The 22,768-nt window shown below is 39.2% G+C and overlaps 3 protein-coding genes across 3 annotated transcripts; all 3 read left to right on the plus strand.

Annotated features, from left to right (window-relative positions):
- The first annotated feature begins 554 nt into the window (after positions 1-554).
- Positions 555-11,451, plus strand: scinla (scinderin like a). Its single transcript, XM_023287483.3, has 17 exons — positions 555-714; positions 2,051-2,232; positions 2,332-2,486; positions 5,188-5,349; positions 5,469-5,618; positions 5,762-5,848; positions 6,261-6,393; positions 6,587-6,675; positions 6,783-6,995; positions 7,083-7,213; positions 9,533-9,623; positions 9,965-10,132; positions 10,223-10,397; positions 10,488-10,603; positions 10,698-10,775; positions 10,870-10,930; positions 11,015-11,451. Exons 2-17 carry the CDS (start codon positions 2,055-2,057, stop codon positions 11,179-11,181), a joined length of 2,154 nt encoding a protein of 717 aa, XP_023143251.2. The 5' UTR covers positions 555-714; positions 2,051-2,054; the 3' UTR covers positions 11,182-11,451.
- Positions 11,452-11,593: 142 nt separating this feature from the next.
- On the plus strand, positions 11,594-16,001 carry zgc:109982 (uncharacterized protein LOC553564 homolog). The gene is made up of 6 exons (XM_023287484.3): positions 11,594-12,025; positions 13,566-13,727; positions 13,859-14,038; positions 14,118-14,211; positions 15,327-15,510; positions 15,635-16,001. Exons 1-6 carry the CDS (start codon positions 11,929-11,931, stop codon positions 15,869-15,871), a joined length of 954 nt encoding a protein of 317 aa, XP_023143252.1. The 5' UTR covers positions 11,594-11,928; the 3' UTR covers positions 15,872-16,001.
- A 1,480-nt stretch (positions 16,002-17,481) lies between these two features.
- On the plus strand, positions 17,482-22,705 carry dr1 (down-regulator of transcription 1). Its single transcript, XM_023287501.3, has 3 exons — positions 17,482-18,349; positions 18,455-18,618; positions 21,468-22,705. The coding sequence occupies exons 1-3, from the start codon at positions 18,130-18,132 to the stop codon at positions 21,612-21,614; spliced, it is 531 nt and encodes a 176-aa protein (XP_023143269.1). The 5' UTR covers positions 17,482-18,129; the 3' UTR covers positions 21,615-22,705.
- The last annotated feature ends 63 nt before the right edge of the window (positions 22,706-22,768 follow it).

Consider the following 22,768-nt stretch of genomic DNA (forward strand, 5'->3'; position numbering starts at 1 on the left):
TGGCAGAGGTTGTACTATTTAGTCTAAAGCAGAACTTAAATCTAATTGTATGTTTTGTATGTAAGCGCTGCTTAACAGCCAGCAACTGAAGCTCTCAAGTAAGTGCAGAGGAGTGACAGAACATTGAAATGTGGTGCAGCAGAAGTAGCAAAAAAAGGAAAAACAGCAATGTAGACTAAAAGTACTTTAAGAATTAAGAGTAAATCTTTACATCCTACCACTGGATCTTAGTGGAAATATATGAAGCTTCAGTCAGTACAATTATAGGGTTTAAGTTTGCACTCTGAGGTTTTAGCTTTACTCCAGCATTGTTTCCAGGGATGGATGAAGATAATTTGCTTAAGTACGCCAATACATTTTTGAGTTTATTAAATGTTTTCATGTAAAATCTTTCTGTTAAAATATATGTGATGTCAAGTAACGTTAAAAAAAAGTACTGTATTTCCCTGTGAAATGTAATGGAGTAGAAGTATAAAGTACTACAAAATGTAAATAAGTAAGTATGAGAAACTTGTTCTTCAGTATCTGTCTTTGTTCAGGAGTCTTTGCAGTATGAATAGAGCTGTGTGTGTCCTCTCTGCAGAGGGTGTGCTGCAGCTGGAAACGCCTCTCCAGCCTATAAAGCAGGTCTGATGGCAGGCAGCCTGGGTGGATCACAGGAAGAGCAGCGTTACAGGTTCTTCATACCCAGCATCAGACTTCTGTCCTCATAAGGTAAGGGAAAATTTCTTATATCCTGCCTGTTGCACCTTTTGTAGAGTGCTGCTGAAACCTGTTGTCGCCTTTTACATGTTTGTTTTGAAGAAGCGGCAACAAGTCCCTGCAAATTTGACACATACAATGGCGTGGGATATGTCAATGTTGGTATATAGGATTTTGTATTAAAGGAAGCTAAATAAGTTTAGGACAAGAGCAGAATGCGTGAATAAATTTGCTTCTTTTCGATTGTTGCCAGAAAGTTTTTCAGTTTACCAGTGTGGAAAAAGGAGAAAATGGTTGGTTCTTGCACTATATTCATATTTTCTCGTGTTGTGTGGAAACGACACAGAGTAATAGTTACAGATTATACAACCATACGATGCATGGGTTTTGTCTTTGCCTATGGAGAATGGTTCCTCATTCTCCTAAATACCGCACACCTCTGGCGGTAAGTAGAGAGGACACGCCCTGCCACATCAGGGCTTTTTATTTTCACTGAGTTCCAGTATTCAGTACCTGTATTACAGGTTAAGCAAATGATGCTGCACAATGAATGTGTGTTCTAGAAAAACTGAGGACTTTTAAAGCAGATGGTATAGAGCAAACTCATTGAAGCTACTAAAGATGTGGTAAAACTGCCTCAATTCACTTTTTATTGATTTGTAATGTGCGCAACCAACATCTGACAATGATTAAAAATGGGAATCAGCAGCTTTAATTCAAACCTGTCAGAACCTGGCTTCGATTGTTCAGACCTGCAAGAAAAAAGGCTGCAATAATTGGCTCTTTTTATCGCTGAGTGATTGATTATTCGCTAATAAGAAAGAGAGAAATGTCTGTTAGAATTTACGAAAGCCCAAAGTGATATTATCCTATCAACCAGCAGATTCGTTGATGATTAGACCTGCAACAATTAATCAATTATTTGATTCGGTGTTAACTATTTTATCAGTTTAAGCAATTTTTAAGGGAAAAGAAGTCCAAATTCTCTGATTTTAGCCTCCTAAATGTGAGTATTTTCAGTTTTCTTTCCTCCCCTGTGACAATAAACTGAATATTTGTGAGTTGTGGACAAAGTGTCTCCCAGAGCTTTGGGAAACACTGATCAACATTTTCACTGTATGCCAACATTTTGTAAAGCAAACAACTAATCAATTATTCGAGAAAATAATCAACAGTGAACAGAAATTATTTATTAGCTGCAGCACTAATTTTGATTACATGAGACAAAGAAATACAGTAAATCCTTTCATTTGAGAAGTCGGAACTAGAAAATGTTGCTTTAAAAGTGAAGTTATTGCCCTTGCAGTGATCTTGGTGTTTGTGTTAATGAAGAAGTGTCTCCTCTCAGCACCATGGTACACAAGGAGTTCGAGACTGCAGGAAAGAAACCCGGCCTGCAGGTGTGGCGGGTGGAGAACATGGATTTGAAACCTGTCCCTCGTGAATTATATGGCGACTTCTTCACTGGAGACGCCTACATATTGCTTTATACCACCCCAGCTCCCTCTTACAACGCTCATTCATGGATTGGTATTGAATTATTTTCTGACACCCACAAAGCAAACTCAGGCTCAAATTTAAATTCCCTTCTTTTGTCTGTTTTATTCACCGTTATCTGTTATTTTGCAGGCAGTGAAGCTACTCAGGATGAGAGTGGGGCTGCTGTCATTTTCCTAACTCAGCTGGACGACTTCCTGGGTGGAGCTCCTGTGCAGCACAATGAGTTTCAAAATCAGGAGTCACGCACCTTCATGGGGTACTTCAGGTCTGGCATCAAATACAAGGTGAAATATGCACGTATGCAAACTGTTTTCATTGGGGTATAAATCATTTGAAACATTGCAAAAGCAAAAAAGCTGGGACCTTGTTCCCGCAAGAGATTAAATAATTCTATAGTTCCAGAAGAAGCAGTTTAATGACCACATCTAAACAGGTTGTTTAAGTATTTGTGGGAAGTCCTCGCTACAGTGCTATTTAGGGAGCTGTGTGGAGTCGTGGTAATTTGCTCCCACAGGTTTTCCATGGAAGGTTTCCATGAATGAATTTTGAATTAGCAGTGGCATCTCTAGGGGTGGGTTTGGGAGTCCTCTCTGGAAAATTCTGACCATCAGACACTTAATGTCAGAGACTTAATTTCCTGTATTCTGGTGAATCTATATGCACCAATTTGGGCCTTTTCTGCAGAAATTTATGACAGAAATATCTTTAGTTACAAAAAGGAAAACACAAAATTAGGAACCTGATGACAATTCAAAAATATATTAGAATACATATGGATCTAATTATTGTTGTTTCCACAATAGATTAAGACCATGTATGAGCACATAATTCACTGAGAGTAAAATAAAAGACCCAGTGCTGAAGATGAAACACCTGCAGTTATCTGTGGCACTATTTAATGACAAGACTTGTAATGAGCAAAACAAAACAACACCATGGCCACTAGCGACAGATTCAATCAGCCATGGTTTCATATCTAACAAACCTGAAGAAACAAATCCTCTGGACTTGCCGGGTGTGGCTCTCTATCATTTTTTCTTCTGCAGAATTAGTTTCCAGTTCAAACATGTCTGGCTCGACTATGCCACTATCACAGCTTACCATTGTATAGCATAGAGTAGCTTTACAGTAGTTTAGCAGAGCTGTAGGTGAGCTGGTGTGCTTGAGCTACAGCTGGTAGCAGGGGGTTGAATTTAGAAAGAGGTGGAGACCAATTTGCATATTCATGGATATAATCATGGGGGCAACAGGAGTTGTGGAGTTATATTCAAGCCATTTTTAGGCATAAAAGGCTAAAATTCATGGAACCTTGATACAGAGAAATGAATGGTTAGGAGTTAAATTAATATATTTCCATCCATCTTTCTTATAATGTCTGTGGTTCACAATATATTTCTGCTGCCCTCAAATGGCCAATGGCATCATTGCAGATTTAAAAGAGGAGCTGATTTCTTGCTCAGAAAAGATTCTGCTGTTTGGTACTTGAAATGGAACAACAAACGATATTTGTTCCATTAACTGTCAATCCAAAACACTGTGTGTCACTTTGGTGTCCAAAAGCATTTTTTCCATGCACAGTCACAGAAAACAAGGCTGCAGGAAAACAGTTAATAAAACACTTCTGATGATGACTCTTTATTAGGGCTGATCAGTTCTGCTAAAATATCTGAGTGCGATTTTTCTGACAAATATTGCGCGATGATTTGCATTTGATTATTTAAAATTAAACTTCAGTTCAATACTCACTGCATAACATATTTCCTAAACTGAAGCCTTTACAATTTGCTATATGGATGATTCAGCCCTTCTGTATATCATCAAAAATAGATTCAGGGAGTCTAATGAACAAGTCAAAAAGAGCTGTATGATTAGTTAATTTTATCTTATTCATGTCTGCAGGGAGCCAACGGAAAGTCAGACAGGTTAGTTGGCAGAGATTTCAGTTGTGTATGCTCTGCACTGATAAGGGTGCCAGTGTGGGTGCCCTGTGGACCTAAAATTGTAGGAGCATGTACAACATCCAGTTGCCTTACCAAGGGAGGATGGAAATTTTTTTGTGTTGTTAAGCAATTTTATGAAATAAATGATTTCAATAAATGAGGCTTGTAGTCTTACTGGCATATTTATGAACTTCTGCTGTGCATTGGTAACATCTTCCATATAACCTACAGTCTGACTCACTAGATGTAGACTTCAGGTCAAAGCGTAACATTTCTGCTGTGCATTTCATCTTCCCTACCAGCTTCCAATCATTTTCAAAATTTCCTTAGCTATGTGACAGCAAACTTCAACAAAATATTTGGATCTTGCAATAAGAAAGGCCTGCTTGGTTATTTCAGTGAGTTGGCTATTTTAAAGATGGTACTCGAATCCCACATCACTGTTTTTGTTGCTTTACATCACCCAAAAAAATGACAAACCAGAGTCAGAGTCTTTTTTTCCCCGCTGTAGCAGAGTGATACAGAATGATAGTATGGTGGAGATAGATCTGGCTCTGCAAGACTATAGCACTAATGACAAAAATAATCAAATAGTACATCTGTATATGTCCATGGCATCATAGATTTAATCACAAATGCCATTAAAGTACCTGTAATAGTCATATTCAGGCACTACCTGAGCAGTGCAGCTGTAGTCACCACCAGTGGCCAGATAATGTTCCAAGATCAGGCTTTTAAAATAAACAATGAGTTCTGCAGTATTTCTATTAACTGGTAGTGTATTATATTTGTACTGGACCCTCACAGTAACCGTTCATGTGGATCAGAAGGAATACATAATTTATTGAAAGGAAATGCACAAATAGTTCAGAAACCCCCCATGACCTTTAAAGGCCTCTGTAGAGAACCTTCTTCTGGTATATTTAGCATACAAACATGGGAATGGTGTCAGTCTTCTATTTTACTGTAACTTTGGATTAAGTATTCCTATAATACTACCGTGTACACATTGGATTATCATCCAGGTTTGAATGCTTTGTTACAGAAAGGTGGTGTATCATCAGGCTTCAAACATGTGGTGACCAACGACGCTTCATGCAAGCGCCTCCTACATGTTAAAGGTCGTCGGACAGTCAGAGCCACAGAGGTGGAGCTCAGGTGGTCTTCATTCAACAGAGGAGACTGCTTCATCATTGACCTGGGAAAGGTGACTTAGAATCATGACTATATACCCAAAAATGTTTGACAGAAGCTTTGGTTGTTGCAATGTTTTACCACAAATTTATTTTCATCTCTTTCCTTCGGTTCCTCTCTGTGAAACCACAGTCCATCTACAGCTGGTCTGGTTCTGAGGGCAATCGCTATGAGCGTCTCAAAGCCATTCAGCTAGCCAATGATATCCGTGACAACGAGCGAAATGGTCGCGCTGACGTTGAACCAATCGATGAAGGTTCTGAGCCAGAAGAGGTCCTTAATGTAAGCTATCTTTTCTTTTTTTACTTTACGTTTTTATTTCAGGAAACCTCTGAATGTTTGTGACTGTGGCTGTGACAAAGTATTTATTTGGTTTATTTGGATGCCAGGAAGGATGTAAAGTATAATGTTGTGTTTATTTACAGGAACTCGGACCCAAGCCTGAACTCCCATCAGGAACCTCTGATACTTCTGCTGAAAAGAAGAACAAGAATGAAGCATCCCTTTACTTGGTAAATCCACACTTACAGTAGATTCCAAATGTCTGAGACCACCAGTCTATCAGTATCAAATGATACTGATATCATCACAACAATTTAACTGAAAAGTTGAACCTGAAAAATGTCCACGAATTTCAGAATCTCTTGGTATTTGTGTGCATTTGGTTTAAAGACAGCAGCACTTGAGCTACGTGAACTCGACCAGTTTGTTCAGAACCAATATCCATGTTTCAGACACCTTCATGTCATGTCAGAAATGTTTGCTTTAATGTTCAGTGAGGTTGAGGTCAGTTGACTGTGGAGGAAAGTCTATTACATTATCTTTCTTTGGTCTTTAAGTCAAAACTTCCTGTTAACAAATGTTACAGTGTATCAGAGGTTCAGGCGATAAATGTAGATTTGTTATCATCTCTTTTCTTTCTAGATTTCTGATGCTGCCGGCTCCATGAAGTCAACTTTGGTGGCTGATAAAAACCCATTCAAACAAACAATGCTGTCCCAGAATGACTGCTACATTGTGGACAATGGAGCAGATAATAAGTTATTTGTCTGGAAAGGTATTAGACTTTTGACGTCTATTCTGTTAACCTTCTCTGGATACCCTGTTTAGTGTATTTATCAATGCTGAGTTTGTTCATAGGTACAGCCTGTTAGTCCACGCTCTGAGGTTCCTCACCACTTGATTCATTCATAGTTGTTTCCAGAATTTGATTGACATTTCAAACCACTGCCCCACACCCGAAATTGCAGGAAAGAATGCTTCTCCAGCTGAGCGCAAAGCAGCATTTGATGCCGCGACAAAGTTCATCAAAGCCCACAATTACTCCTCAAGAACTCAGGTAATATATTTATGTTGTGACAGTCTGCTGGCGGAACTTCATCCTTCCTGTCACGTCTTCCTGTTTCTGAATATACTTACCCTTCTGTGTATTCATGCCATTGACAGATCCAGGTATTACCAGCAGGGAGTGAGAGCACCCTGTTTAAGCAGTTCTTCTCCAATTGGTTGGAAGGAGACATCACAGGCCCACATCAGACCTACACCGTTGGTAGCATCGCCAATGTGCAGGCGATTCCCTTCGACGCCTCTAAACTCCACAAGGACAAGAACATGGCTGCCCAGCACTGCATGGAGGATGATGGCTCCGGTAAAGTCCAGGTATGGACCTTTGCTTGACTATGATCATGTTGTTAATTCATTTCTTCAACAACAGTGTTTACATATGACAATGGTGGATGTTTGTAGATTTGGCGCGTGGAAGGAGGCAATAAAGTACCTGTGGATGAATCCACTCATGGACAGTTCTTTGGAGGAGACTGTTACCTGGTGCTGTACTCTTACACCGCAGGCCGGCAGAGGCATATCATCTACTTCTGGTGGGTGCAACCTATTCAGCAGGGCCCGATATGTCTGTTGGGGGGCAAAGATTTGTTGTTGGGATCCAACTGACAGGGCAAGTGGTAGAGCAAATAGTTTTTTTGTGTCCAGCTTTTTGTTAGTTCAATTCAATTCAATTTTATTTATATAGCGCCGATTACAATTCAAATGGTCTCAAGACACTTTACAGAACCCATATGCCTGAACCCCCAGAGCAAGCCCTAAGGCGACAGTGGCAAGAAAAAACTCCCTTTTAACAAGAAGAAACCTTGAGCAGAACCCGGGTCTTTATATAGGGCGGTTTGAGAGGGACAGAATAGATAGAGAGGGTGGGTGTGGAGCAGGGGGAGGGATGGGAGAAGAGGGTGTTTGGAACAAGGAACATATAACACACAATCGGATACATGCATGATAAGTTAGATGATACATATAAAGTACAAGCTAACATTGAAACTGATTCACAAGTTTACTGCCATGGTGTAAGGCTCTGGCATTAAATATACTGCATATGTAGCTGGTAGTAAATTTCAAGCAGTGTGTAGATGAAAACATCAAGTATAGTGAGGGTGATGCAGAGTAGATTGGTGGAAATGGAAATGGGCAGCTGGAAGCAGTGTGCTGGACGAAGGTCAGCAGCAGCATCCCCTCAGTGGACATGATGGAGACTGGGCCAGTTGGTGGGACAGCATCTACAGATCAGAAGCATCCAGCTCTGGGACTAGGGACACTCGGAGAAAGGACACAACAGGGGGAAACAGAGCGAATGCAATGCAATAATGATTAATATAGTAAATACAGAGGTAACTGGAGAAGGGCTCAGTGCATCGAGATTGACCTTTTGAAACCCAATGCTAACCAACAGCTTTGAAAGGCATATTGTCTTTTTAAAAAAATCACTAAAATGACTCCAATTATCAGAGCCAGAAGCTGTAAAAACAGTGAAAATTATCCTAATTACATATTTTCAAACTAATCATGTGTTACATGTAGTTCTACTGCAGATATTAACCAAAGCTAAGCTATAAGTTATAATTTTAATAAATATCAATTTTTCATGTTTCTCTTAAAATATTGACAAAAATAAGCAGTTCGTACAAGACTCAGTTAAAATATATATATATATATATATATATATATATATATATATATATATATATATATAGAGAGAGAGAGAGAGAGAGAGAGAGAGAGAGAGAGAGAGAGAGAGAGAGGGAGAGAGAGAGAGAGAGAGAGAGAGCTCTACCTTGACCCAACCATGAACCTATTAGTGACTAATCTGCAGTCACATGACAAAAAAAAAAAACAAAAAAATCTGGCACTTTTCTGCTAAACTGCAGAACGGAGACAATTACGGAAACAAATGAAAAATTTAAGTAAGTAAATTTTTATAGTGTGTGATGTTACCATTTTTTCAGTACTGGCGACACTTACCAGCAGTTGGACATAGGGATCGCTGTGTTTTTCAAAAACTAAGAAGGAAAATGTTGTATTTTTCACATATTTGGACAAGTAGACATTAGATCCTGTTTGAAATAGTGCACACAAGTGATACACATGAACAACACCACAAGGGAAATGAGTTTTTTTAATCATTTATTCAACAACAACAACAAAATCAATGGATGTACAATTCTTCCATGGCCTCGGAATTAAGTACTTCCCCCTTTAGCAGAAAAACCTGTCCACCTGTCTGACATTGGCATGTTGCGATCTATGTTCACCCTTACATTAAAGCATTCTCCAGTTGCAGGATGTTTGAGGGTTTTCTTGCACTGAAACGCTCCTGTAGCACTTCAGTTAGATTCAGATGTGGGCTATGACATGTTCCCCAACATAGCTTAGCATGATAGCATGCTAAGATTTTACACACACACACACACACACACACACGCACACACACACACACGCACACACACACACGTGGTGCTGATGGGAATATTAGATTTGCAGGTATTTACCAAATTATTGCAAAATGTTAGTTTTGAGCTGATAAAGTCATGAGAATCAGAATACCACTGGAATTGTTGTAGTTTAATCTGAGGTGTGCACAAATGTCTTTACCATCTTTCATTGTGATCCACCCAGTAGTTCAGACACATCACTCAAAAGAGAAACTCCTGAGGAACAAATAGTTCCCGAGATGTTTCAGTCTGGGCCCAAAGTGAAGGCCTGACAGACTGATGTTTGAAAATGACTAACATTTGGACACTGTAGAAACACCCGGATATACTGTTGGTTTCAATCTTGTTTTTTATTTCATGGAGAACATTTTGCATGAAAACTGAATGAATTCTGAACACTCTGTATCTTTGCTATAGGCAAGGGCTGAAGTGCTCTCAGGATGAACTGGCTGCTTCAGCTATTCTCGCTGTCAGCCTGGATGATTCCATGGGTGGAGTAGCTGAACAGGTAGGAAAAAGAAAAACTTACAGTGTTACTTAGTTTTTTTCTGTTCAACATTTAGGTAATGTTCGTATCTGACAAGAGTCAGAGAGACGAATGATGGCACTCTCGTATCCATTTGTTAATATAATGTTAAATATGACCCAGCAGCTGGTTAGCTTGAGGAAACAACTATCCAGATTTGTGAGCTTTAGAGTTCCTGGTAGCATTTTCTCAGCAAGAACATGAATGAGCATATTCCCCATAATAAAGTGTTCCTTAAATGAGTTACTCTTGTTATTAAGACACTTCTTATCACCAATGACTTCATTAAACATGCAGGTTGAGCTACTTGTCTGTCTCTGCAGGTTCGGGTCACTCAGGGCCACGAACCTCCACATTTTGTGACCATTTTCAAAGGAAAGCTTGTCATCCATCTGGGAGGGACATCCCGTGATGGCGGCGAGAGCACGCCCAGCAGCACACGCCTCTTTCACGTCCGCAAGAGCTCGACTGATGCCACACGAGCTGTTGAGGTCAGCCTCGTTTATTACACCAAATGAACTCACCCTTCATAATGAACAGTTGGCATCATTTCTCCTTCTCTTTGTGCCTCTCTGGCCCAGGTGGAGCCCTGTGCCCCCTCTCTGAACACCAACGATGTGTTTGTGCTGAAGTCAAGTGAGGATCAGTATGTGTGGAAGGGAAAAGGAGCCACTGAGGGGGAGATGACTACAGCTAAATATCTCACCAGCCTGCTTGGAGGAGCTGCCACTGAGGTGGAGGAGACAAAGGAGCCACGTAAGTGCCACAAATAGAGCTTTTTCTCTGCAGGATAGCAGCAGTAAAGTATTTCCTGTGGAAAACTGTCTTTTTTGCCCTTGTTTCCAGCTGCTTTCTGGGAAGCACTGGGTGGGAAGAAGGACTACCAGACCTCCAAGGCCCTGCAGAGAACCATCAGACCTCCACGACTGTTTGGCTGCTCAAACAAGACTGGCAATCTGATAGTGAGTATTAAGGTTCATCAGTTTGAAATGAATACAGTGAGGGAGGATCATTTTCATAAAGGCAGTGTGTAAACATACAATACTTAATACACAGGCGGAGGAGGTGCCTGGTGAATTCACACAGATTGATCTGGCAACTGATGATGTCATGATTCTGGATATCTGGGATCAGGTAAGTCACTACTTCTTGGTTTTCAGTTTCAGTTCATGCACACTTCTTTCTTGCCTTCTTAGCTCTAAATCTGTCTGGTTGATTCTCCCACCAGATCTTCGTTTGGGTCGGTAAAGATGCCAATGAGACAGAGAAACGTGGATCATACGACATTGGTAAGATAAACGAAGCTATCAGACATAAGAGAGAAATTACAGAAGAGTAATGAGTTCACAAATGTATTCTTGTTTTCTATTTAGCCAAAGACTACGTGAATTCAGATCCGTCTGGCCGCAGTGGGATCCCCATCAGCATCATTAAGCAGGGAGAGGAGCCTCTCTCCTTCACTGGTTGGTTCCAGGCTTGGGACTCCAGCTTGTGGGAGAAAGATCTTCTGCAGTACATGCAACAACAAATGAAAAAATAGAAGCGATTAAAAAAGCACACAAAGAATCACCATCTGCAAAACATGTGGAAAGTGTTAATGCTTTGTTGAACTTTGAAGTATAATCAGCATGAAAGATATTGTGAGCTTAGCAGACTTCAGTACAGGTGGGCGGCAGCTTTGGTGCACTGAACATTCAGTTTTGTATCACAGTTTCCAACTCTGCTAGTTTTGATTATTTCATTTGCTTTTTAAGAATAAACTGACAGGATTTGATCCACTTTAAAATCCACGATAAACTGTGTCCTCCGAGTTAAAGTGTGGCCTTGGAATTATTTTGGATATGTTTCATAGGTGAGGCATTTTAAAAATCACAAATTTATTTCTATGTGTCTTTATGAAAAACGGCCCTTTTTACAGGCTTGGTTGAAGAAAGAATTTTTTGGGTGAATTCTGACTTTGAATTAAAAAAAAAAACAATCATTTTCTGATTGCATTTGTCATTTCAACAAGAACATGTGCTTTTGCTGTCATCGCTGCTCACATCCTGCACTCACTGCTGCAGGGGACGTGTTATCATGGGCCTAAATCCTCACTACGCTGCAAGACCAGGTGTAGGCGATGCTTGATGGTAATCTTCAGGCCATGTGCACAGGCTTCTGCTGAGTTGCAAACCTGTGGATTAAGGAACAAGCTTTAAAAGTGGCTCCGCATTCCCCTGCTACCTCCCTTCTTTTGTCCTCGTTCATTCTCTGCTGCTGGAACCGCAACAAACACTAACCGGGCACAATGAACCAGAAGGTGGTACTCATCACGGGCTGCTCCTCCGGCATTGGCCTGGCTTTGGCTGCCCGCATCGCAAAAGATGAGAAGAAGAGATTCATGGGTAAATGTTTTTAAAGGCTTTGTCTAAATTTGCTGTGGTTGCATGACTGAACCTGCTTGTGTCAGAGGTGAAAGAATCACAAGAATTTACAGAAAGCTCAGATATTTAGGGTTTCTGCATTGCACACGTATCACATCGTGACTGCTGAAGAATATTTCAAAAAGAGAGAATCATAATTGAACAATTAAGGGTCCATATGAAAATAATTAGAGGTGGATAACAGGTGAAAAATGAGGAGGGTGCAAACATTTCCTTTTCTGTGAAAGAATGGTCTTTTAAAATGTTATCTCACATTTATATTTTCTTTCTATCATCTACTGAGCAACACAGACTTGCTGAAAACTGAAGATTATTGTGTTATTTACATATTATGCTTATAATAATACACAGTTTAAAGTCTTTATGCATCCTAAGTGAATCTAAAGTTGTTATTAACATTATTTTGAGATATTAAGGGGAGCATGTTGTAGTGTTTTCCCAGGTTTCACTGTCAATGTTAGTGAAGCTTTTTCAAAAAGTGAATCATTAACTTCAGCAGCTCTTTGAATTCCAGTCATTTCTACACTCTTTTGTCAAACCTAAACTTTGCGATATTCAAAGAAGATTCTTTGACTTTCACCTAAATGTCACTTGTCCTAATAAGCAACTTTGTCTTTCTAGGCTTCTTTTGCATTTGTCTTTTTTTAAGCTTTAATTTAAGATTTAAAATGCTTGCCACATTGTTAACTAAAATCTACTAATTACACTGACAGTCAATTTAGGTTGTTTTAAGTGCCAGTATGTTTATATCCAGTATGTTTGGACTTGAATTACAATTTCTGCAGTGCAGAGTCACTGGTGGGTGCTTTTGAACACTTTGGATACTATTCATTCAAAGTTAACAGCAGTTATTTTGAAAAAAAATATAGCATTTCACACAAAATGTATTATAATACTATCACAAGTAAGTGAAAATGTGTTAACATAAAGAGAATATTGACAGGTGTTCTGTGGGGTAGCAGAAATTTTTTTTATTTTCCAAGCAATGTAGATTTTATGTGTTTTATGTGCAAATTTTCAAGGTTTATCCTGTTACACTTTTAACTAAACAGCATTGTCTCTTTCTAGAAAAACATCCTAGTTACTCTTGTTAATCCACAAACCTCATGTCATGAACAACTCTTCATAGAAGAAACAATCCTCAAGACCTGAGGATTATCCTGAGTAGAACTAACAATAAAAGCTTTTCCTTGCTTCAAACATAATAAACAAAGTTTCATTGTGGTTAAAAAATCTGTCAGTAAATATGTATACATAATTTTATGTAAAATTAAGGCTAGAAAATATATTTTAAAATTATTTTTGCTTTTTGTTTTGTTTTGTTGTCTTTTTTACAGCATTGCTCCAGTGTATTGGCTTGGCAGCAAAAACGTACAAAACTAAAAGTCAAAATTTTTCTTTTGCAGCGATGGGAGCTCTTACCCTTTAAAAATAAGTGTCAGGTGTATTCTGTCAGCCTTTTATTCTGCCAGCTGCTTCAGACTAATTGTGTCTGTTATAGTCTATGCCACCATGAGGAACTTGAGTAAGGGCGAGGCGCTGGTTGAGGCAGCAGGTCGGACTCTGGGCAGGACTCTGGAGATCAAGCAGCTGGACGTTTGTGACGAAGCCTCCATCAAAGCCTGCGTGGACAGTCTGCCTGAGCGCAGGGTGGACATCCTCAGTAAGCCATTTAGCAGATTTTTATGAATGCAGCTTTTCAGGAATTTGTCTTTTTTGTATTTATACATAATTTTTAAATGTATCACAATTACACTGATAACACTTCTTCCTATTCTGGGCCTTCTCTCACAGTAAGTAACGCTGGGATGGGTCTGATTGGACCCATCGAGTGTCAGTCTATTGATGAGATGAAGACTGTCATGGACACCAACTTCTTTGGGCTTGTGCGACTGCTGAAGGAACTCCTACCTGACATGAAGCGAAGGAAAAAAGGACATATTGTGGTCATCAGCAGTGTCATGGGCATTCAGGGTGAGAACCTCTACAATGGTTAGTCAGGAGAATGCTTGTTTGTGATGCAGTGTCTTAACGGTGTCTTTCTCTGTTTCAGGAATTTTATTCAATGATGTCTATGCAGCATCCAAGTTTGCAGTGGAAGGCTTTTGTGAGAGCTTAGCAGTACAAGCTCTGAGGTTTAATCTGAAGTAAGATACTGACTCTGTTACGCTGCAGTACACAGACACTCCTGCACATTTCATTTTGCTGGGATCAGTGGGGAAACGTCATTCCTTCTCACAGCTAACATGAAAATACCTGCAAACCTGCTCTTGCCTGTGATTGAAACATTTGCGGAACCACATTGCACAACAACACCCACCACTGTTACAACATAAACAGGAAAATATTCCACTCTAAGTATGCAGACTGTAGACAAGTTCTGACACAGTATCATGCAGTAACTGGATATTAAAAGGAACAGCTATGCAGGGAGGTTTCAGATAGGAGAATTAAGAGGGTCAATTACAGCCTATTATAAGTAATATTAGGTTTGCTTGAGGACAAACACTTAGGTTCTTGCATTCAGGTGAGGTTTTACGCACCAGTTTCTGCTTTTCCTGCATCAATTTATGGTGAAAATCCCTTTATTTATGTAAAGGAAAATACTAAATTCAAGCACCTACTGAAAATGCAGAATAGAGAAGAATATATTGCAGTAAGGCTCTGAGGAATTTTATACAGCTTTGAAATATTTATTCCTCTGTAGATCAACTTTTATTTTAATATGATCCCTGCAGAGGGAACACAGACACAGGTGTAATTTATCCTTCTGTCCTCTTTTGTGCCTTTTGTTTACTGAACTAACTGCTTGGATTGTGCATAAATGTGGCACATTTCCACATTAACGTAAATCATGACATTGATGAAAATTGTATTTATTTATATATCAGTGGACTTAATTAGCTCATGTTTAAAACTTTCTGCACATTCAAAACATGTGTCTGTGTTTTGGGTTAATTTTTAAGAATCCTGTACATCTCAGCTATGCTACTAAAGCTGACTGAAAACAGGAATACTACACACATTAGCCATGAGTGATTAAAACACCAATCAAATCAGTAAAGTGAATGCTGACAAAAAAAGACATACGGTTGTTTGAGGCAGTGATTGCTGTGACCGAAAATAACATTAGAAATAAACGTCCTCTGCTTCTTTTATATTTTTATTGTGGTGGACAGATGCAGATATTCTCAATCTTGAATATGATTTATTACCTCAATGACTATGTTTTCACTTCGTTTCTCTTCTGTTCCTCCATCAGCATCAGCCTGATAGAACCAGGTCCAGTGATAACAGAGTTTGAGCGGAAGGTTTATGATGAAGGCCTGAAGACTGATCTGAGCAAAGCTGACAAAGTGACGGCCGACATGTTCACCAACATCTACTTAAAGAACTACAAACAAATCTTTGAAACCCTTGGCCAGACACCTGAAGACATAGCAGAGGTATCGCATTATTCAGCACCAAACACGTTTCACTTCGTCACTTGCTGTGCAAACACTGCAACACAGATAAATTATAGTGTGTGCTGCTTGTAAATATGGTTTGTCCTGTGTTTTTCCTTCCTAGCATACTTTCAAGATCATCACCATGGAGGATCCTCCGTTCCGTCATCAGACAAACACTCTCTACACCCCCATGACAACACTCAAGTACGCCGACCCCAACGGCGACCTTCCAATTGATACATTTTACAAAATGGTGTTTGAACACGACAAAGTTTTCAATGCCAGCCTAAACTTCCTCAAGCTTTTGCGCTGGAGAAGTCGAAAGAGTTTTACTTTGGACAAGGACAAGAGTAACTGAGTTGTTGTTGTTGTCTTTTGTGGGACACACTTCACTTGCATAGTTTCCTAGCATTTGTCCTTTCATTTATTTTTAGCTGTAAGATCTTTGTGCTTAAAGCTGAAACAAATAAAAACAAAATTAAAAGCCAGGAGTGGTGCTAACATGTCTGTAAGCTCCTGCTGCAGGTTTTAAATCACATCCTATTGATTTCCCATAGCTGTCTTAATCAGTAAGCCTCCAAGCTCCATAAGATACAATTTTCAAGTAGTAAGCAAAACCAATGCAAAAGAGGAAGCATTATAAAGTTATACAGGCTTATTCAGGGCTTTTCTGTGTTTCTAAAAACATTTAAATATAACATTTAAAAGCTGTTCTTTAAAGGCATTTATTACTTTGTTAACTAGTTCTTCTAGTAACATATTGTGCTTGTGAAGCAGGGTTATGTAAGCTGTTTACACATGGCCTAATCTGGGTTACAGCTGTTTTTACTCTGAGCCTCCTAGTGGTGGAGGTAGTATTAAAATCCTTTCTGTAAGTAAAAGTACTAATTAAAGACTGTTAATGTTCTTTGTTACAGGCAAAAGTCCTGCATTTAAAATGTTGCATACTTATGTAAGTATAATTGGGACGATCTACTTTAAGCATCAAATGTAAAACACCTCAATGCAGAAAGATTTTTCCTATGATTGTTTTAAAAAAACATATAGCTGGATAATTATTATTCATGGAAATATTATAAAAGCAGGATTTAGCTGTTGTAGCTGCAACTAATGGATATTTTCATAGTGTTACCTAAGTTATTTAAATATAGGGATACTAGAGGCATATAAAATAAAATTTTACCTGACAATAATGAACAACATCGCTAAGAAATTACAGCTATTATGAACTACTTTTTTATGAAAAATAAAAAAAAAATCACTAAAAATGCTGTGTTTTGCAAGATTAAGTCATTTACGTAACAGAAAGTGAGTGAATGGCCAGACAAGCATGGTGGCTTACAAAATGCAAAATCTAACAGGATGTAATAGGACATCCTGGTATTTTTGACATTCTACATTTGATATACTGTGTATTGGGACATACTGAATCTTTCTCGGACATAATATATAGTATGATAGTATGGATGTTGGAACACATCCAGTGGATACAGAGAGAAGCGGGCCTTCAGCTCTCTTCCTGAAAGGGATGTAGACACCAAAACATCTTGTCTTTTTCAACTTCTGTAAATAAATACAGGTATAGTAGAATTAACAGTCTAGGCTGTATTTTGAGCTGGAACTCTTTGAATACACATTCTAGGGACTTGTGAGACTTATATTTACTTGTTAGAGAGGGGAATAACATGGACTCTTTAAGGCTATTATACCCTTCAGTCTTAGAGATTATGGAGATAGACCTGATTAGATTAGAACTACAAAAGATACACAAAAATATATTGGATCCAAGAATTCCCTGAATGAGCTATGAGCTGGGTTTTGTTTCATTTACATAGTTTTAATGAAACAGATATACAATATAAAATGACAGCCATGCCATAATAGAAACGTGTAGTTCTCTAAGCGGCCGGTAGATGGAGGTACTCACTAGCTAGGCGACTTCAAACCCCTCCTGGTGACACACCGAATCCGCCTCTTTGTTTGACGTTGTATCCGGACAAATTCGAGCTAATGTTGCCCAGAATACAAAATTATAAATTAACTCCCACTTGCTTTGAGTTTGTTTAAAATGTTTGTTTCGTTTGTCGATGCGAGGTAGAGCAACCGGCCGTGCTGTGGCTGTTTTACCCTGTCCGTCGTCTCGGTTAAGCGAACTATTTCGCTTCATATGCGAGCGGCACTTCATTGTTAGCCTAGCTTTAGCCATGCTCTCCGCTCTCACTTGTCTTCTGCATTTTGGCAGGGACCACGGCTACTTGTTAGCTTGATAGCTAGCTAGCTGAGAATTCCCCCCACGGTATTAACGGTTTTGTGTTGTCCTGGACCTTAAATTGTCACATTCCGCGTGAGAGCGCTGGTCTGCCGAGACGCTACCTCGTTTGTTGTAACGCCTACAGTTAGCGATTAGTTTAGTTAGCAAGCTAACTTAACGGCTGAATTTGAGGAAACGTCTCATTGCTTCATGACATTTAATTTAGTATTGACGCTGTCTTGACCTGGATGGTGTACATTAACTCCACTGACTCAAGAAGGCATTTCTGGTAACTCTTTTTCACCGCTCAGTGAAGAACCGGAGTTTCAGTTTCTTTTTTAGTTTGTGGTCATTTGCCTGCCACGATGGCTTCTTCCTCTGGAAACGACGACGACCTCACCATCCCCAGAGCAGCTATCAACAAGATGATTAAAGAAACTCTCCCCAACGTACGAGTGGCCAACGACGCCAGGGAGCTTGTGGTTAACTGCTGCACAGAGTTCATCCATCTCATATCCTCAGAGGCCAATGAAATATGCAACAAGTCTGACAAGAAGACCATATCTCCCGAGCATGTCATCAATGGTGAGTACTGCTCTTAAAAGTAGTAGGGAGTACAGCTTGTAAAGGGGTGTGTCTCTCTGTAGGGTTGAAACCACAGAAAGTAATTATAACACTTTCGCCTCACAGCCCTAGAGAGCCTCGGTTTCGCATCTTACATCACTGAGGTGAAAGACGTCCTGCAGGAATGTAAAACTGTTGCCCTGAAGAGGAGGAAGGCCAGCTCTCGGTTGGAGAACCTGGGCATCCCAGAGGAAGAGCTCCTTAGACAGCAACAGGAATTGTTTGCCAAGGTATGATTCATGAAGACGAGTTGCAAAATCTGCAAGTCTTCATGTACTGAATACTCAGGTTAGAGTTCGGAAATGAGATTCACTGTATTATATTTGTAAGTTCACAACTGCACAAGCAGCAAACAAATGTACAGAGCTTGGGGGTTAATGTGACTTTACATTTCACAGTTATCTGCTGTGGGGCATGCTTCTGCTTTCATATGTGTCTAGAATATTAGATGTGCGTGCTGACATACTTCATGCATCAATGTGTAAAGTTTGTCACAGTTACTAAGCCACCGCTATTGCAGCTTTTATTTATTATTGCACACAGTTTTTTTTGGTGCATCCTCCAGAGTATGCCACTCTCATTTTAAATTGCATATATTTAGATATATGTGACATCTTTGAACCTTACTGTGAATTAAAACAATCATAAACGGGCAGAACATATCTTAACAATCCAGTGTTGAAGCATTGTAGTCCATGTGCAGGAGCTGTGTAAGCAGGCATGTAGAAGTCTTATCTAGGATGAGATGCATTGCTTTAAGTAGTGAGTAGTTCCGGTTGTTTTGTATTAAGTTCTGCAGACAATGCCTAATGCTTAAAAAAGATTGCATGCTATGATCTAGCCAAGACATTTTCAAGGCAAACCTTGCTTAGCTCAGTTGCTGCTCTCTGAGTGAATTAGAGACTATAAACATGATTACTTTTGGCATATTACGCATAAATGCACAACACTGTCAACTAATGCATGGAACAGCCATCTAATTGATTTTGAGCAGTGCTGTCCTGCTAAATAAATCATTATCAAAGCGTTGTAGACAAGAGAATCTAAACCAAGACCAAGTCATTACCAAGACCAGAGAGTTGTGAGACCAGTGTAAAACCCCCACTGCATGACACTCAAATAAATAAACTCAAATAAAATGATGCAATAAGATATTTCTGAAGAGTTTCGCTGTAGAGGATGATTATGTTTTTGAGCCAACATTGAGAGTGCCTTTTACACATAGCTTACCTTTTCTTTCTACTTCCTTTCTAAGACGTAACAAATGTTTGATGTGGTCCTAGCTGTCTCAGTAAGTGTTGCGCCTTGTTTTGCAAATGATCTCTTTGTGGTTTAGGCAGCAGCATTTTATTACAAAAGATGCAACTGACATCTCCTCCCAGACAGCTACAGCTTCTTCTCCTGTCTCCCAAATTCACTTTGTTGGAGTGCATGAGAAGGGGTGTGGGGAGAAACAAACATTTCCAATTAGAAATGAGTCAAGTTTTTAGTTTCACATTGAAACGAACAAACAAAAAATTTAATCCAATCTCAAAAATGATGGTGCCAGAACAGTCAAACAATGCACAGGAAATTTAATGTTATCCCTGCAGTTGTTATCTTGAAAGTAAAAAATTTGCTTAGTCTGAGCCACAGACAATACAAAGTAAAAATGTAATAGATTCTGAGATGAGACCTTCAAAAAGTGTTCTTGAGAACAACTCAAATCTTGAGTCCTGCAACACTACAATCTTATCACAGCATCTCAATAAAAAATAGATAATTCAGTGTCGGGAATGTGTTGCAAAAGGCTATATGATGAACATTTTCTTATGCACAATACATACAGTGTAATGCATGACATCATTTATTTAGATGTGTAATACACTGAGGTACATAGGGATAATTTACAATGTAGCCAAGTAAGAAAATAAAAGATGTAGGAACACAGATAATATACTTTTAACAATAAAAATGATAAAATGCAAAACAGTTCTAGTTGTTAAAATAATCAAAACATTATCCAGGGTTTTTAAGATTTAAATACAAATGAATCAACTTAGGCAAAACAGCTGAAAATATATAATATAGTATAAAATAAATCAAAATTAAAAACTCAAACTACTCAAATTAGTCTCAGCTTTTGATTGTTCTGCAGGCTGCACCAGAATGCAGGTGCTCAGTGAGTAAAATATGATTTTACATGGTCAGTAAAGACAGGTAATCCAGTCATTTGAGCTTATATGGTAAGAGTCCACATTGGAAGAGAACAGTGAGGTAATGTAAATGTGTAACTAACAGTAATGACCTTAAAATACCTAAAACCCAGTGTCTGTCACATCTTCTAGAGAGGGAGTTTCAACCAACCTCAGCTCACACTGATACGTATTGTCATTGTTGTCAGCAATAAATTTCAAAGCAAAGTGAGAAACAGCATCCAAAGCCTTATGTGTTGCTGCAGATGACTGCACGTATAAAATGTCACTATATTCCGCTACTGATAGAGAATTTGAATTATTCCTGTGAAAGAAACAATTTTTTTTTGTCATACTTTGGTCACAAATTAGGACACATGACATTTAAATGCTAACGTGTCCTCGATCCAAATCCCCAGATATTTGTACTCTTTCAATAATTTGGCCACTCGTGTTAAAGATGACCAGACTGGCATAAGCAATGGTTCTGGCACTGGTGAAGATCATATATTTAGTTGCATCTGGATTGAGAACTAATTCATGCTCACTGAGTACGACCTCAGCAGAGAAGGGCTGAAGGGCTCTGACAGCAAAATGCACAGTATCTACACTATAGCAAAGCACTGTGTTGTCCACATAAAGGTGTACCAGATTCAGATGAGACAATGTCATTTATAATAAATGTTAACAGTCCAGACCTCAGGATTAAACCCTGTGGGACACCTTTTGCTACTGTCACAAATTCAAATTTAACTTTTCCAAAGAAATATGTGCATGATTTAAACATACTATGATAGTTGAGTTCTGATTAGACATCAAATCGCCCTCATGATCCTCTCTAATTGACTATTAAACTCTTCATTCGCTTCCCTTGTCTCATATCTCTCTTTTCTGTGTTTCTGCAGGCGCGACAGCAGCAGGCGGAGCTCGCTCAGCAGGAGTGGTTGCAGATGCAGCAGGCCGCCCAGCAGGCACAGATGGCAGCAGCATCTGCCAGCGCCGCCCAGCAAGCTGGTTCCTCTCAGGATGAAGACGAAGATGATGACATGTGATCCCAGGACACCGTTCAACTTGTCCGAATCCCTTCCTGGGACAGTGTTGGCGCTCGAATCTCCCAGTGCTGTCATCGGCAGAGACACAAGACATGTTTGACTGCTGGTATACATCAGTGAAACATGGGAAATGCACATTTGGAATGGACAGTGAAGAGAAACATGAAGGGGGAATTCAAGATAGCCACATGTTCAGCTACCAGTACCTGAAAATTATTTGGATTGAAAGACTGTTATTGAAGTTTTTGATTAATCTCATCTTCTCCCCCTTTTTTTAGTTGCTTCTGTTTAACTATGTGTTGATATTCTGTTGTGAGTAATTTGTAGATTTCTGGATACGTTGTGGACACACCAAGGGCAGATCGTGTTTGGCACACGTCGGGGAATTTCAGTGCTAATGCAGCAAGTTTTTGCACCTTCGGGTACTGCCCCAGATAGCTTGTTTATGTCTTCTGTAGTGCTAGATCACATTCAGTGGTTTATGAGAGCTGCTCTTGAATGACTCCAGAGCATCTGATTCCTCTTTTCTTGGTGTTCGATGGTCATTTTTACAGAGAGGGATTTCTTTAACCCCCTGTTAGTATATTTGTTCAACAGTGGATCATTTGAGGGGTTGTGAAATATTGAATTTGTTCTGTTAAGTAGAGAAATAAATGGATATTTTGTTTAATTTTAGCTCATTCAGATACTTTCTGTTGCTTTTTCCATCTACCTTGAACCACCTACAGTATTGGTAATTAGCTACACCTTTGAGAAACTGAATATTTTTGTCTCATAGAACCAAAGATAGATGACAGACTAACAGCCCAGAGTTTGTGTTTTTTAAAGGTGTAGGTGCTACTGTGATTGTCATTGCTGACTCCAGATCAGTGTAACTAATGTTGAGGAATATTAACCTATAACTTTGTAAGATGCTTTGATATCCAGGCAGAATTTGTTATTTCCCTTCTCCCAGGGTGAAGTATCAAACATTTGCATTGTGACTGTGGTCAATCCTCAGTGTAAAGACAAGTAACCTAGTTGTGATACACATTCACTTGCCTATACTACAAAGTTGTATTCTTTAAGCAATAAAGGAATCACGTTTTGTAGACACTTGTTCTGTAGTCTCTTCCCACCCCCTTCTGCACATGTGTTGTTTTACCATGATGTCT

Source organism: Amphiprion ocellaris, chromosome 2 (assembly GCF_022539595.1).
Source record: "Amphiprion ocellaris isolate individual 3 ecotype Okinawa chromosome 2, ASM2253959v1, whole genome shotgun sequence".
Classification (NCBI taxonomy): Eukaryota; Metazoa; Chordata; class Actinopteri; family Pomacentridae; genus Amphiprion; species Amphiprion ocellaris.

Coding starts and splice junctions, on each gene's coding strand:
- dr1 (XM_023287501.3), top strand. CDS start 18,130: ATGGCTTCTTCCTCTGGAAACGACGACGACCTCACCATCCCCAGAGCA. Junction 18,350..18,454: donor TCCCGAGCATGTCATCAATG/GTGAGTACTGCT, acceptor TTCGCCTCACAG/CCCTAGAGAGCCTCGGTTTC. Junction 18,619..21,467: donor AACAGGAATTGTTTGCCAAG/GTATGATTCATG, acceptor GTGTTTCTGCAG/GCGCGACAGCAGCAGGCGGA.
- scinla (XM_023287483.3), top strand. CDS start 2,055: ATGGTACACAAGGAGTTCGAGACTGCAGGAAAGAAACCCGGCCTGCAG. Junction 10,133..10,222: donor ATGCCACACGAGCTGTTGAG/GTCAGCCTCGTT, acceptor TCTCTGGCCCAG/GTGGAGCCCTGTGCCCCCTC. Junction 10,604..10,697: donor ACAAGACTGGCAATCTGATA/GTGAGTATTAAG, acceptor CTTAATACACAG/GCGGAGGAGGTGCCTGGTGA.
- zgc:109982 (XM_023287484.3), top strand. CDS start 11,929: ATGAACCAGAAGGTGGTACTCATCACGGGCTGCTCCTCCGGCATTGGC. Junction 12,026..13,565: donor TGAGAAGAAGAGATTCATGG/GTAAATGTTTTT, acceptor TGTCTGTTATAG/TCTATGCCACCATGAGGAAC. Junction 15,511..15,634: donor CACCTGAAGACATAGCAGAG/GTATCGCATTAT, acceptor TTTCCTTCCTAG/CATACTTTCAAGATCATCAC.